The sequence below is a fragment of the Aedes albopictus genome, chromosome 1 (genome assembly GCF_035046485.1).
Source record: "Aedes albopictus strain Foshan chromosome 1, AalbF5, whole genome shotgun sequence".
NCBI lineage: Eukaryota > Metazoa > Arthropoda > Insecta > Diptera > Culicidae > Aedes > Aedes albopictus.
Genome location: NC_085136.1, coordinates 85,649,388 through 85,666,017, shown reverse-complemented (window position 1 = coordinate 85,666,017; position 16,630 = coordinate 85,649,388). Strand labels below are relative to the sequence as shown.

General features: G+C 48.4%; 1 protein-coding gene across 11 annotated transcripts in view; it reads right to left on the bottom strand.

Moving 5' to 3' along the window:
• LOC109622444 (F-actin-monooxygenase Mical-like) overlaps window positions 1-16,630 on the bottom strand; it is a 237,276-nt gene that overhangs the window by 23,599 nt on the left and 197,047 nt on the right. For 6 of the 11 annotated variants that reach the window (XR_009996097.1, XR_009996098.1, XR_009996099.1 and 3 more), the window contains one exon: window positions 16,455-16,591. Coding sequence is in view for 5 of the 11 variants with exons in the window: in XM_062844923.1 (XP_062700907.1) it covers window positions 2,952-4,349; window positions 11,879-14,341; window positions 16,442-16,591 (4,011 nt within the window). In the remaining 6 variants the exon portion in view is untranslated. Of the gene's footprint in view, window positions 1-2,951; window positions 4,350-11,878; window positions 14,342-16,441; window positions 16,592-16,630 lie in introns of those variants that run through there. The other 5 variants (XM_062844923.1, XM_062844925.1, XM_062844924.1 and 2 more) reach the window with 1 other exon arrangement.

Sequence of the window (16,630 nt, the reverse complement as noted above, 5' to 3'; positions counted from 1 at the left end):
CTGTCTGAAGTGTTGGCACCAGTGTTTCACTCGAGCGCAGGCGGACACACACGTACCGGTCTCGGAAAGATGGAAATAAACGAGAAAAAACACAGCCGCGATTGGCTTTCAAGGGCCAAACAAAACATACTGTTACCCATCTTTGTTTCGGTAACGCAACTATCGAACTGATGATGTTTACCTTTTTTAACATACCTATCAACATAATCTGTTGGGGGAATTATTTTATTTTTCCTACTTACAACCAACATCCGACAATTTTTTTAAGTGGGAATGGTAGAACTTTCAATTCCCTCGGTCGCACGTACATTAGTTTTGCATTTTGTTCCACCATTTCCGTGAAAAATGAGATCCGGCTTGTGCAAGTGAGGAGTTGAGGTTAGAATTGTAGGATATTCTAGGTTAGATTTGCTATCCACTTCGCCTGAACGATTTTCAGACCCAGAAATATCGTTCTTCTAATTAGTTTTCACTGCCGTAAAAAATACTGTTATGCTCAGAATAAACAGTTATACCTTCGGATCACACTCATTTACTCGTAAATCTCAATCTGACTGTAAAAATAATGAATTTCTTTCCAATGTTTTGAAACCCCGAACGAATTTGACATTGCTTTCGGGAAGCATAATCACGACGACGACAACACTCCCAAGCGGTCGAATCGTCGTTTTGGGGGCGAATACTTTTACGAAAGGACGGTATAATTACAGTATGGCGGTTGCGGTTACGGAATCGGAAATTTTACAAACATAATATTGTTGTTGTCTTCTTCAAAACATAAACATAAACACAAACAGTGTTGCTAGAAGGGCCAAAATTATCAAGGGGTAAGAATGTCAAAAACTTAAAACTAGGGTAATGGGTGAGACATTGGACATCCCATCATGAAGGAGAACGGTACTGGCCTGGAATAGAACCGACATGCTTACTTGTTGGGATGTGGAAGCCGGTACAAGGGCCGAAGTGGATGGAACACTCAGTGCTAAATGGGATTTCGACGTCACAACCGGGGCTGATGAAACTTTTCCAAGCCGGGATGGATCGTGGAACAACGTGGATCGCGACAGGAATGGCAGGAGAACTTGAACGTGGAACTTCTGGCTTGGTGGGCGGAAACAGTTCCAGCATAACTTGCACTGGGAAACCATATCTCTTCTCTGGCTGACGGACAGCTTGGCGAAGGGTTGGCATTGGAACATGAAATGCCGGTCGGAAAAGGCAAAATAGGATGGGGCATTCGGCTTATCGAACGCAGGCTGCAAATTTGCTTTTCAGAGGAAAAACAACGCCGGTCACCTTTGCTTAGAACACGCTGAGAACGCTGGGAGATGTCGGGTGCTACGGACTTCAGGATTCGTACTTGCTGATACAGAAACTCGACAAGAGCGTTGTATTCGACATCTTCTTCGTGACTGGTCGTTTGTTCTCACCCTTGTAGAGCTGGTGGATCATGCTTGTTGATTAGAGGAGTATCCCAGTGCTGACCGGGATCGTTCAGCTTCGCGAGAGCCTTAACATGCCGCTGAATCTCCTCCACAAGCTCCTGGAGGCTCCACCATAAGCCACTGGGTCTGCATCTATCGTTCGATTGGACAACAGAAAACTTTTCGCCACACCATAACGACTTTCAAAGGCCTCTCTTTGTGGCAGATGCTCTGCAAGGCGCTCTGTCGTATCATGCTTCTCAATTTCACCTTGCACTTCTAGGAAGTACCGGTACACTCTGCCTAGATTGTTGAGCTTTACCGGAATCTGACAACTGTCACAATCTCCGAATCGGACAGTTTCTTTTCCAATTTTTTGTCTGGCATTTTTGCACCGATCTAGAACGATTGGAACCGATCTAGAACATTGGTGCGGCTCCGTGGTCGTACGGCTAGGATCACCAAGCTCTTAGTCGCATCGTGCTGAGGAGCGAGGGTTTGATCCCCGCCGCAGCTACCAGCAAAAGTTTTCGGCAGTGCCACTGGGCGTTGCATGCTAGTCCGTTGTCTAATGTCGTGCTTCCTTCAAAGGACGAAAAAAAGCTCACTGGAAGCATTGAACGTGTCCGCCCAACTAACAACATTAGTTCAACTGTTTGTTAGTAAAAAACACGTGTTTTTCATCCTGTACTCTGAGTCGAAGTATGATGAAACGAAACCGCTTATTCGACTTGTGAAAAACACATTATACGTGCTAATTTGTACATCAGCTTAATAAGAGGCAGACAATAGTCTCGTTAAACTATTTTGTAAAGGAATTACTACAAGTCAAATAGATAGCTTATGAAACTCTTGAAAAATGCTTAAAATTATCATTATTAATACCGATAGGAAAGGTTGAACATTAGCTACTTTTTCAATTGAAAAAGCATTTGTACAGTAATGTGTACAGCATAATTTTAGTTCAGCTATCACTACTATTATAAAGCAAAAATTCAACATACATGCTTGTTTGTAACTTGCGATTGTTAGTTAGGCGTGTCTTTTAAGGCAAGTTATGTCAAGTCCCTCAGAATCAAGTCAATTTAGTCAACCAAAAAAAAAAGAAGAAGTCATTCCCGCTGCTCATTCGACATGACGATCTTGGAGATCTTCCATACACATAAAAAGAGTACGAGAACTCAAAGTCAATACGAACCGGCGTCAGATTATCGGTAGTTCCGCACCATACGCGTAGCAGAAGATAACATGCTCATCACGCTGACATATAGTACAGGCTCAGTGTGTCTGTTTGGGTCATAATGACCCCAATGCACCCCTTTTTTCTGTAAAACAAACCTGAAGAGTAGAACACCTTGCTAGAAACTTCTCCAGTAAAAAAAAACCCTCCACTAATTTCGTTGAAAGCAAAATTAGAAGATTGTAATTAAACTAATTAAAACTTCTTCGAAAATATACAGTAATTTTTGTTGCATTTCATTTGAAAAGCTTAGATGGGTTAAATAGTGTTACGTAATGTAAACTTACCCCCGGACTCTGCACCAGATTCGGATCGGAAACGTAATCGTTCAGTTTGCTTCCGATCAGCATGGATCCCGCCTTCGGCCCGGAACTGTCCGTCGTCGACGAAATAAAGTCCGGATCGTTGCTCAGATTCTTCAGTGCCGATACATCGTTGACGCTCTTCGAAGTCATCAGTTTCATCGCGGGATGGTGGTGTCGTTCGTTGAATTTGGTGTCATCGGATTTGTTCTGCTGCTGTTGCTGTTGTTGTTGTTCGGATGGCGAATCGTGCTGGTCGTTCAGCTCCCGCAGGTTGATGTGGAACTTTTTACGAAGGAGTTGAACTCGGTCCTCCGGCGATAGGCCAAGGTCTTGGTTGGATTTTAGTCGAGCTCGAGCGCGGGCTTCTTCGCGGAGTTGCTCCGTTAGTGTAAGCGTCTCGTCCGGAGGTTTCTTAACGCTGATGACGGCGTTTCGAGGGGTCACCATGAGGTTGGCGGGAGTCTTGAAAGCGATGTTTTCTTTGTTAGGTTGATTGGTTGGTTGTGCAACAGGAGTTGAATGCGCTACGGAACTCGCGTTGTAAGGTTGATTGAGAACGCTGCCGTTGGTGTCTTGGCCAAGTAGTCGATTTCTCCGCTCCGGCGCGATCGGTTGATAGACCGCCGACTGAGGTTGACTGGGTGGAAGAGGCGGATGACCGAGAGCGTTGTTGCGATTGCGACTTCGATTGAGTCGCTTCTCCGCGTTCAACTGCTTCTTCGTTTGCAGCTTATCCATGACTAGATCGTGTATGATGTCTTTCTGCTTGACACGCTCCTTGGTGATCTCCTCGATCTTCTTCTCCACACTTTTTGGCACTTCTATTGAACTTTGCTCGGTGTAAATGCTCGTTACCGTTGGTTTCGCTACCGGTTCTGGAACTTCGATCACTTCAGCCGGTTTTTCATCCATACCGAGTTCCCCTTTGGATGTTTTCCGTTTGCTTTTCTTCACCTCGATCGAATCCCTTGCGCTGCTGATCTGAGCGATCTTGTGCTGCAACCTCTTCACGTACTCATCGTACCCAATATCCTCGATGTTGTTCTTCAGAGAATCTTTTCGCAAGTTCCTCTCCAAACTGCTTCGCTTCCCGGCCGAACTGGATTCGGTAGACACCTTTCGCACCGGACTACCGGACGATTTGTCCGCTTCCAGGTGCTTGGAACTGAAGGAACTAACACTGCCCCGCCCACTGCTACCACTTCCCGTAGTGGCCGTACCGGTTCGGTCCAGCACACCTGCTACGATTGTGGGTGCTTCGCTTTCCTCTGTGGTGGCCTCGCCCGTCGTTCCTTGAGAAGAAGTTACCACCAGCAAGCTGTCCTCTTCCATGTCGTTCAAACTGTCCGGCTGTTGTAGCGAGGTCGTCTGTTGTAGCACCTGAGAATCATGTGTTACAAGACAAACAAAAAGATAAATACACTGTACTGAGGAATATAGGGTTTTACGGAGTGAGCGGGAACCACAAAGGCTTCAATCAGAGAGTTTTGGTAAATTGATGAGGATTTTAAGCAGATTGCAGCATGTCTTACGAGTGGTATAGAAATCGAAGGAGTTTCACGTTCAAGAACGTTTTAGGGAGATTCTAGAAGATTTCAGAGAGGTGTCGGTTGTTTTCAGAGGATTTGAAGGTGGTTTCAGGTGGGTTACAGGCGAGTTTCAGTGGCCTTCAGAGGTTTTCTGGGGCTTCTTGTGGGATTCAAATAGGTCTCAAGCAGAGCAAACCTGAAAGGGAATTTTGGGTGCAGATGTTCAGTAGAATTTCAGGGGAGTTTATGAAGGGTGGGGTGAGGATAGTTTAAGGAAAAACAATCTAGTACCTCAGGGTAGTTTTAGAGAAGACTAGGGGGTTTCAGAGGCAGTTTAAACCCGAGCAAAGCAATCGCACACGATATTAATATCACCTTTCAACTTGCTCTGCTCGAAAAAAGGGTCAATGGGGTTTCAGCGGGTGACGGAGGCGCTTTAAGGGAAGGTTTCAGGGGGTTTCAGAGACATGTCAGTGGGTTTCAGGCGAGCCTAGAGTGCAATCAACGGGGCTTCAGAAACATTCAGGTGAGTATCAGCGGAACTGTAGGAAGGTGTTTAAAGGTGTTTCAGAAGCGTTGTAAAGAGTTTATAGTGAATGGTAAAAATAGATGAAAATGAGTAAAATGTTATTTTGTTTTTTGAGAACTTTGAACCTTTTTCATTAAGAGTGTTACAGTGCACATGAACCTTTGAATTTAAACCTAGCAACACTGTACCAACTAAAAATCAGAAATAAACCGGACTTTGTATCGAACGGAAGTATTTTTACTGTTTTTCAAGTGTGCCGAACCATCCGATTTTCCTGCCGAAAGTTTAGCCTGAGCTATCGTGGGACATTTTTTGGTCCGTTCTCCCGGATCATCGGAGGAATTTTGCATGGTTTCCGGCAATCGCGAGTGATAAATTAGCACCGTGTGCTAATTTCGGCGCAAGGCCAAAATACGCGTTGGTGGTGCTTCGCCACCCGGTGGAGTGTGTGCCCGTGGCACGAGAATTCGGTGGTCGCCATCTTGGCGAAAAGCGATTGTCGACGTAGCTTCGGCAAGAGAAGGTGTCCGTGGCACGAGGGACGGCAGCCATCTTTACAATTGTCGGCGTAGTCTCGACGAGCGGAGTGTGCCCATGGCACGAGAAATGGCAGCCATCTTTGCGATTGTCGACGTAGCCTCGAAGAGCGAGTGAATTGTCGGTCGGTCTATCAAGTCCGACACAGTGTTTGTAAACATTGATTCCGTGGTGTTGTTCGAGCAGTGCAAAAATATACTTAACATTGAAAAAGCTCGACACGCGTGTGATAGTGTGGCCGAAGAAGAGGCTGAAGATCCATGAGTGAAAGTGAAACTCCCCGTGGACCGTCGAGCAAGGTTCAGCGAAGGAATATTCTCGACGCGCTCACCGGATCGCAAAACAGTGACGAAGAAACAGCGGATCGTATCCCAACCGTGGCCCAACAAAAGGCCGCACAGCAGGAATTGCTAGCCAGACGCAGGATGGCGCAGAGTTTGGAGATTTTGGGTGATCGGCAGGCGCTGCTGATCGATAAGCTGCTGCGAATGCGTGATACACTGCAAGAGGAAGATATCAGCATTCATCTACTCAAACTCCACGTAGAAACGTTACGCCGAACAGCTGACGAGTTTGAGAAGGTCTACGCAGAAATGTCCGCTCTGTTGACGAAGGAGCAACGAGAAGCGATGCGAGTTGAATACGGAAAATTCGAAGCGATACACAACGAAGTGTATGTGGCGCTGCAGACGCGAATCGACCATGTCGAACAGCAAACGAAACTGCAGGTGTACCAAAACGTGGCCGCTCCCCAGGCATCTTCCCAAGCACCGGTGTATGTGCAGGCGCCAGCTCCTCACCTGCAGGCACCGTTCCCTACCTTCAACGGTACCCTCGAAAACTGGTTCAGCTTCAAGAGTTTGTTCCAGAGTATCATGGCTAGGTACACAAACGAAACCGATGCCATGAAAATCCTGCATCTACGAAACTCGCTCACTGGGGAGGCCAAGGATAAGATCGACCAGGAAGTAGTTAATAACGGCGATTATGCTTCGGCGTGGAAGATCCTGGAAGATGCTTATGAGGACAAGCGTCTCATTATGGACACCCATATCGACGCAATCCTGGACTGCCCGAGAGTCACCAAGGATAATCGTGGTAAGTCGCTCTCAAAGCTAGTTGAGCTGTGTGTCAAGCACACGGATGCCCTGAACGGCCATGGATTCCCCGTCGAAGGATTGGCCGAGCTCATACTGGTGAACGTACTGTATAAAAAACTCGATAAGGAAACACAAGAGCTATGGGAGACTAAGCTGGGTAGCGGCGAGCTTCCCGATTTCGAAGAATTCGTCGACTTTTTGCGCGAACGAGGACGTGTACTCCAGCGAACCAATCGGACCCAGCAGCCACCTCCACATCCAGCTACTCCAGCATCAATTAAGCGGCAGCAGATAAATCAGAAGTCGCACTCTCATGTGCCGTCCAACTCCTTCGTCCAGGTCGCTAGAGAGGTGTGCCCATGTTGCAAGGCGGAACATTCGATCTACCGTTGTGTGAAGTTCCAAGGATTGTCATCGCAGGAGCGAAAAGTGCTTGTGGCAAAAGCAAACCTTTGCTTCAACTGCCTGAAGTCCAAGCATCGCGTCGTCAACTGTCCGTCGGAGCAGGGGTGTAAGGTGCAAGGGTGCGGTCGCAAGCACCACAGCTTGCTGCACTCAAATGATGCTACTAGTGTGGACGTTCCAGAAAAGCATGAAGACAACGAAGAACATGCAACAGATTCCGAAGGACAATCGCAGAAGCAGCAGAAGAACTCTGAACAGCGTAGTGGTGCAACAACTCTATGCGCAAGCATCAGCGGAGCCGACCACCGTGTCGTCCTTTCCACGGCACAAGTGTTGGTTACTGGAAAGAACAACGAGCTCGTACAGTGCCGTGCGCTGTTAGACTCTGGATCGGACAGTAACATCATAACCGAGCAGCTGGCAGGCAAGCTTCAGTTGAACATGGTCCCCGTGGATGTTCCGATCAGTGGATTGAACAACAGTGAAACTCGAGTCAAGTTCCTACTGGCCACAAAGTTCCAGTCCTGCAATCGTTCGTTTGCTTCTCCCAAATTAGAGTTCCTGGTTGTTCCAAATGTGACTTCGAACCTCCCGGTGACTAGCATCGACTCCCGTTCCTGGAGGATTCCATCTGGGCTACATTTTGCTGATCCGAAGTTCCACTCCCCCGGCGAGATTGACATGGTCATTGGAAATGAGGTATTTTTCGATTTGATCAAAAACGGTCGGATGAAGCTAGGCGTGGATGGCGTTACGCTAGCTGAAACAAAACTTGGATGGATTGTGGCGGGTTCGGTACCGATCAAGGGCAGATCGAATCGCCGTGTGTGTCAGCTCAACCGAAACGACGAAATGCTGAACCAAACGATGTCCAAATTCTGGGAACTGGAAAGCGTCTATCCGGAGAAACCTACGACTGTTGCTGAAGCTGTGGCTGAGGAACATTTCAAGGCCACCCACTATCGCGAATCGTCTGGGCGGTATGTAGTGCGACTGCCATTCAACGGCATGGAGAGTCAACTTGGCGACTCCTACGATGCAGCTCGGAAACGCCTCAATAAGCTGATGCTTCAGCTCGCGAGGAATCCAATCAAGCGTGGTGAGTACTACAGTTTCTTGTCAGAATACTTGGCACTAGGCCACATGGCGGAGCTGCCTGGAGATGACACGGATGGTGGCGGTTACTACATTCCTCACCATGCTGTGTATAAAGTTTCGAGTTCGACGACAAAGACAAGAGTGGTATTTGATGCGTCAGCGAAAACCACTACAGGCTATTCGCTCAATGATACACTCTTAGTTGGACCCACGGTACAAAATGACATCGTCTCGATAATCCTTCGATTTTGTACCCACTCCGTGGTGCTGACTGCCGACATATCCAAAATGTACCGGCAGGTGTGGCTACATAAGGATGATTGCAAATATCAGCAAATCCTTTGGTGGGACGGCAATGGCCACCTAAAGGTCTACCAGCTCCAAACGGTAACATACGGCGTTGCTAGTTCACCGTACCACGCGACACGAGTTCTGGTTCAACTGGCAGCTGATGAAGGCGATGAATTTGCACTCGGCAAGGTGGTCATTACGGAAGACAGCTATATCGACGATTTCTTGACTGGCGGCTCGTCGAGTGAAGCAGTGATTCGAATCTACTCGGAGCTTTCGGAGCTGCTACGTCGTGGCGGTTTTGCAGTACATAAGTTTTGTTCAAACAGCGTGGACGTATTGAAGGCTATCCCCGAAGATCTCCAAGAGCAGCAAGTTAGCTTTGATGAAGCTGGAATCAACAACAGTATCAAAACGTTGGGTTTGATCTGGAACCCTCAAGAGGACTACTTCATGTTTCGGGCAGCTGAAGTCGACTGGACGGTAGTGCCAACTAAACGCAAGGTTCTGTCGGAGATCGGGCAACTCTTCGATCCGCTCGGATTCCTGGGCCCTGCAATTGTGTTCGCCAAGTTGGTTATGCAAGACATTTGGCGTCTTGGTATAGAGTGGGATCAAGAGCTTCCACAGGAACTTCTAGGAAAATGGAACCAGTTTCGTCAGCAATTACCAGCATTGAATCAGATCCGGAAACCACGGTGTGTGACACAAGGTGACGCGGTTACTCTGGAGCTTCATGGTTTCTCGGACGCGTCCCAACGCGCATATGGAGCTGTTGTATACGTGCGAAGCATCGCTGCGGATGGAACTGTCTACGTCAACCTGGTGGCCAGCAAATCGCGCGTGGCTCCGCTCAAGCCGACAACGATACCACGACTCGAGTTGTGCGGGGCAAAGCTTTTGGCAGAACTGGTGCAGAAGGTGACTTTTGCGATGAAGATCCAATTCGATGCTGTGATGCTGTGGTGCGATTCCCAGATTGTTTTGTGTTGGCTAAGGAAGTCTCCTCTCGTATTAAATCAATTTGTTGCCAACCGTGTCGCTACAATCGTCGAGCTAACGCAGTCGTACCAGTGGGGCTACATACGATCCGAGGAAAACCCTGCTGATGCGATATCTCGAGGTGAGCTTCCAGAAGATCTGCAGAAGAAGGAACAATGGTGGAAAGGCGCTCAAATGCTCTGGGAACAACAACTCACTCCACGTCAACCTGAAGCGATTGAAGAATCCATGATCCCGGAAGTGAAGGAGGCGGCGGTAGTGATGGCAGCAGTCAGGTCGGACCCACCAATAATGCTAAACAGACTGAGCAACTACAGGAGAATCCAGAGAGCGTGGGTGTATGTTCATCGATACATCGACAAGAAAGTGCACAAAAAGCAGGAATTTGGTGACATCACAGCCGACGAAATTAGGAGGGCTGAAAGGTCCATTTTATTGCTCGTTCAGCGTGAATCATATGGCGATGTTCTGAAGGCTCTACAATCAAAATCCGTTCAGCGGCAACCGTACCGAAATCTGGCGTTATTCGTTGGTGATGATGGCCTCATCCGAGTTGGCGGTCGCCTAAAATATTCGGCTATTCCGTATGATGGCAAGCATCAGGTGCTGCTTCCACAGAAACATCACATCACGGAGACCATCGTGAGAGGATTGCACCAGGAGCACTTCCACGTCGGCCAGAACGAACTTTTGGCTATTGTTCGGGAGCACTACTGGCCAGTACATGCACAGCAGCTGATCAAGAAGGTAGTTTCAACGTGTCAAGTGTGTGCTCGACAGCGTCCACGACCGGGAGCACAGTTCATGGGAGACCTTCCTGAAGTACGGGTACAGCCAGCGCCACCGTTTTCCAAGGTGGGCATAGATTACGCAGGTCCTTTCATGCTGAAGATGGGAGGCCGCAGCACGAAGCTGTACAAAGGCTACGTAGTTGTATTTGTTTGCTTGGTCGTCAAGGCCATCCATTTCGAGTTGGTCTCGAGCCTGTCGACGGACAACTTTATAGCAGCACTGCAACGTTTCTCCAGCCGACGTGGTCTGCCGAGTGACATTCACAGCGACAATGCCACAACCTTCGTGGGCGCTAATCATGAGTTGGCGGCATTGAGGCAGCTTTTCGAGGACCAGCAACATCAACTGAAAGTAAAGGAGTTCTGTAGCACGAAGGGTATTCGCTGGCACTTCATCCCCCCCAGAAGCCCACACTTTGGTGGCATCTGGGAAGCGGGGGTGAAATCTATGAAATACCATCTCAAGAGGGTAGTTGGTGAAACTCGACTTACCTTTGAAGAGATGACCACTTTTCTAGCGCAAACGGAAGCCATCCTCAACTCGCGTCCTCTGTACCCCATGTCAGAGGATCCAAGCGACTACTCCGTGCTGACCCCATCGCATTTCCTGATCGGCCGTTCTGGTGTAGCGCTTCCTGTGCCGGCATATGGAGATGAAAAGGTCGGTCGGCTCGACAGATATCAGCACGTCCAGCTGATGCACCAACATTTCTGGTACAAATGGTCTCGCGAATATCTTCACCATTTGCAAGGACGGCAAAAATGGAACACGAATGTGAACTCGAGCTTCAAGGTGGGTGCTCTGGTTCTGTTGATCGAGGAAAACCTCCCACCGCAACAATGGAAGCGTGGGCGGATTGCGGCTGTGCACCCCGGAAAGGACGACGTTGTACGAGTGGTGACAGTCAAAACAGCAACTGGTGACTACAAACGAGCGGTGGCGAAGATTGCTATGATGCCTTCTGTTGAAACTAAATTATCAACGGGGGGTGAATGAATGGTAAAAATGGATGAAAATGAGTAAAATGTTATTTTGTTTTTTGAGAACTTTGAACCTTTTTCATTAAGAGTGTTACAGTGCACATGAACCTTTGAATTTAAACCTAGCAACACTGTACCAACTAAAAATCAGAAATAAACCGGACTTTGTATCGAACGGAAGTATTTTTACTGTTTTTCAAGTGTGCCGAACCATCCGATTTTCCTGCCGAAAGTTTAGCCTGAGCTATCGTGGGACATATAGATCTTAGCTTTATAGGTTTCAAAGAAGTGTCAAGGAGTTTCACGGGGTTCAAGAAGATTCCAAGGGATTACGGTGGTATATAAGAGGGCTTTCTGTTGTTCTCCACGATTGATTCAGGAGGCATAAAAGGGCTGCAGAAAGATTTCAGAGGTATTTTTTGAAAGCCTTTGGGCTTCTAAAGTGGATTCAACGGAGTTTCAGATGGGTATCAGGAGGAATTTCAAGGATTTCATGTTACGTTACAAGGTTTCAAGCAGGTTAGCTGAGGTGGCAGATGAATTGTTAAAATTTCAGGGAGCTCTGGGTATCAATCAGGGGTTTTCGGAGATTCTAAGAAATAGAAACAGTGATATTCATGAATGTGTCTTTCAACGAACCACTCACCTTGTTCTGCGCGGCCAGCGCACTAAACGTAATCTTCGCCGGCGGTTCCTCGTTCATCGGCGTCTTGGAATCGTCCGCCGAACCGCTGCCGAGCAAATAGGCACCCTGTTCGATGTAGTCCACTCCAGCCACCTGTTTGTTGATGGCCTCCACCAATGCTGCCGACTTCGACGACACTTGCTGTGGCTGCGAGTAGCTTTGGTTGCTACCCACCATCCCGAAGGTGGCGACCTTTCGCGGGTCACTCGGATCGACAAACTCTACATAGCCTCGATTCTTGAGCATCGCTCGATTGGTGGTGGAATAGGTTTCCAAGCAGCTTTCCTCCTCCGAGCCGGTGTCCATGAACTCGATATCCTCGATGGCAAGGTTCTTCATAATTCCATCTTCGGAAGATTGTTGGCTCAAGGTCTGCTTGGACACGACGATCGGCGCCAGAGGAGTCGATATGGTTTTCTTCTGCTGCAGTCGACCGTGCTTCGGCTTGTTCCGTTTGATCGTTCCTTTGTTGGAGTTCAGCGCGAACTCTATGTCAACGAAGTTCTCCGACACGGCGTCGTCCGCCGCCCAGTCGGAAAGTTCCGTTTCGGTTAGGTTCTGGGCTGTTAGTTCGGTTTCCGAATCCGAACCTTCTGCTTTGGCCAGTTGTGGAAGAAGCTGCGAGGGCGCAAGCGGGGTCTTTTCGGCGTCGGTTTCCGGCGATCTACGACTAGTGAAATTGAGATTACGAGGTTTCTCTACGGGTTGATCGTTGCGATCTAGCACCAGCGGGAGGTTGATCATCGACTCTAGTTTGTTTTCGTTGCGAGAGTCGAATCGCAGCTCCGGCTTTGGATGAGTAGGACTAGATGGTTGCGAAATTGTTGCGGCAGGTTTGGGAGGCTCCTGACACAACTCTAGTTCTTGCACCGGTAGGGGAATGGGCGTAACAAGATCTTCGATTCGTTGAGGTGGCGTAGGAGTTCGATCGCGTTCTTCGTCCTCCGTGTCCTCCTTGGGTTCTTCAACCAAAGCGACACATATGCTGTCCAGATTCATTTCCTGTTGGGATATTTCCGCAGCGATTTTAGTATCCGGTGGCAGCTTCTCCAACAGTTTGAGATCTTCCGGATCACCGATGTATTTTCCATCGATAATCATCAGACTATCGATTTGCATCAGCTCTCCAGCTGTGTCTCTGATCTCCACCCGAGGCACAAACCGCTCGTCGTTCTGTGTCTCTGGGCTGGTGGTTGAGTCCAGGATAAAGTGCGGAATATCGTCCACACTGGAAGTACTCGAAGTGGAATCCGATATGCTGTCCGAGTCAATGTCATCATCGTCCTCTTCATCATCTTCTCCCAGTTCTTCATCGTCCTGATCCTTGCTCCATGCCATCTCAGGGACCTGGATCGATGTCTCATGCGCTGGACTTCTTGTGCGTTCCTGCTCTTCCAACACATTCTCCTCAACTGCGTTCTCATTCTTATCGATCTTAATATTGCTTATGATATCCGGAACGCTATTCTTCAGCTCCCCATTACTTTTACTACCCACAACCCCCCTGGACGAAGGTGGAGTCATGCTAAAGTTCAGTGTCGTTTCCACCAACGACCGATCACAGTTCGGCGAATCCGCCGTCAAATCTATGTACATGTGCTTCAAGTTGGAAATATTCCTCATCTCCACGATCTTATCTCCATCTTCCTCATTCTTCTGTTCCGATCGCTCCTCCTTTCGATTGTCACCCACCTTCTTCTCCTTCTCCGGCGTGATCAGGTCGATCGTTTCGATGATCCTCTCGTTGTTGTTGTTAGGTCGATCGTCTCTCTTTCCTTCCTCCTCGCGCTTCATCTCATTGAGCTTATTCTCCACCAACGTCGAGTTGACCGTCTCGGCGTACCTCTTCTGACTTCCAACCCCGGTCACCAACTTACCATCGTAAACGTTCTCCTTCTCGTCGTTACTTCCGGCCATCAAAGCTTCCTTCCTCAGCGACAGCAGCGAAGGAGTCGGCACGATCGGAGCCGCCGTTTTCTGCAGGAACGTCTGCATGGTCGGGCTGATCTCCGGTGCCGGGTTAAGCAGCTTCTGGCACTCGGTGATGTTCGAGTGGAAGCTCTTGAATTTGGAATCCAGCGCCGAGGCGGAACCACTCTTGAGCACTCCGGTACCGCCGGCCGGTTCGCCTAGCAGGTACTTCTTCTTCAGCTCCAGACTCTTCTTGGACGCGATGCCTTCGGTGCTGGCGGTTTTACTGAGCGTGTAATCGCCGGGTCGCGGGATCGAGAGAGGTGCCCGATTCTGGCTGAGCTTGATCGTTGGATCAACTTCCACCAGGGGTTTGAACTCCAGATGGATGTCCCTTCGGCCGGTGCGGTCGTATCGGTACGATTGCTCCGTGGGGGATGCTGAACGCTGCGGAGCCGCGGAGACAAACTGCCGACGCTGACGGACGCCATTTTCGATTGTCACTTGCTTAACCTGAAAAGAAAATGGAGAGAATAGGGTTGAAATTTAGCATCATTTCTCAGGATTCCTCCAGGGATTTCTCAAGGAATTACTCCAGGTATTCCTCAAGGATTCCTTCAGGGATTCCTCCAGGAATTCATTCAGAGATTCCTGCAGGATTTCCTTCTTAGATTCCTCCGGGAATTCCTTCGGAGGTTGCTCCGGGAATTCCTTCGGAGATTACTCCGGGAATTCCTTCGGAGATTCCTCCGGGAATTCCTTCGGAGATTCCTCCGGGAATTCCTTCGGAGATTCCTCCGGGAATTCCTTCGGAGATTCCTCCGGGAATTCCTTCGGAGATTCCTCCGGGAATTCCTTCGGAGATTCCTCCGGGAATTCCTTCGGAGATTCCTCCGGGAATTCCTTCGGAGATTCCTCCGGGAATTCCTTCGGAGATTCCTCCGGGAATTCCTTCGGAGATTCCTCCGGGAATTCCTTCGGAGATTCCTCCGGGAATTCCTTCGGAGATTCCTCCGGGAATTCCTTCGGAGATTCCTCCGGGAATTCCTTCGGAGATTCCTCCGGGAATTCCTTCGGAGATTCCTCCGGGAATTCCTTCGGAGATTCCTCCGGGAATTCCTTCGGAGATTCCTCCGGGAATTCCTTCGGAGATTCCTCCGGGAATTCCTTCGGAGATTCCTCCGGGAATTCCTTCGGAGATTCCTCCGGGAATTTCTTCGGAGATTCCTCCGGGAATTCCTTCGCAGATTCCTCCGGGAATTACCTTCGTAGATTCCTCCGGGAATTACCTTCTGGGATACCTCCAGGAATTCCTCCTAGGATACCTACAGGAATTTCTACTGGGATACCTCCAGGAACTCTTAAAGGGATTCCTTCTGAGATTTCTCCAGGAATTCCTTCAGAGATTCCTTCAGGAATTCCTTCAGAGATTCCTGCTGGTATTCTTCCAGAGATTCCTCCAGAAATTTCTTCAGAGATTCTTCCAGGAATTCCTTCAGGGATTCCTCCAAAAATTCCTTTAGAGATTCCTCCAGGAATTCCTTTAGAGATTTCTCCAGGAGTTCCTTCAGCGATTCCTCCAGGAATTCCTTCAGAGATTCCTCCAGGAATTCCTTCAAAGATTTCTCCAGGAATTCCTCCAGGAATTCCTCCAAAGATTTCTCCAGCAATTCTTCCAGAGATTCCTCCAGGAATTCTTCCAGAGATTCCTGCAGGAATTCTTCCAGAGATTCCTGCAGGAATTCTTCCAGAGATTCCTGCAGGAATTCTTCCAGAGATTCTTCCAGGAATTCTTCCAGACATTCCTCCAGAAATTCCTCCAGGAATTCTTCCAGAGATTCCTCCAGAAATGGAATTCTTCAAGAGATTCCTCCAGGAATTCTTCCAGAGATTCTTCCAGGAATTCTTCCAGACATTCCTCCAGAAATTCCTCCAGGAATTCTTCCAGAGATACCTCCAGGAATTCTTCCAGAGATTCCTCCAGGAATTCTCCCAAAGATTCCTCTAGGAATTCCTCCAGGAACTCTTCCAGGTATTCTTGAAGGAATTTCTCCAGATATTCTTGCAGGTATTCTTGAAGGAATTTCTCCAGATATTCTTACAGGAATTCCACCAGGAATTCGTGCAGGAATTCCTCCAGGTATTCCTAAAGGAATTTCTCCAGATATTCTTCCAGGGATTCCTCCAGGTATTCATCAAGGAATTCTTCCAGAGATTCCTCCAGGAATTTCTCTAGAGATTCCTCCAGGAATTTCTCTAGGGATTACTCCAGGAATTTCTCTAGAGATTCGTCCAGGAATTTCTCTATGGTTTCCTCCAGGAATTCCTCTAGGGAATCCTCCAGGAATTCCTTCAGGATTTCTTACAGAGATTGATCCAGGAGTTCCTCCAAAGATTTCTCCAGGAATGCCTCTAGAGATATCTCCAGAAATTCCTCCACGAGCTTCTTCAGTGATTTCTCCAGGAATTCCTTCAGGAATTCCTCAAGAACTCCTTCAGCAATTCCTCCAGGAATTCATCCGAAAATTCCTCCAGGAATTCCTTCTGAGATTCCTTCAAACATTTGAAAGCAGAGTGTTCGTTCAGAACTGAACTTTTTCACATCCAACTTACCTGTACTTTAGCCGGTCGTCGCAGGTGCGTATCGTCGATGAAGATTCGCGGCGGCAGTCGATGGCTGGGCTCGTGGTCGAACTCGGAATCGGTGGAAATCTCCGTCGCCGAGTTGATCTCCTCCGAGGCCGACTCCGAGTCGGATGCACCCTGAAAGAAGACACACAATGTTTTACTTTTATTGATCTT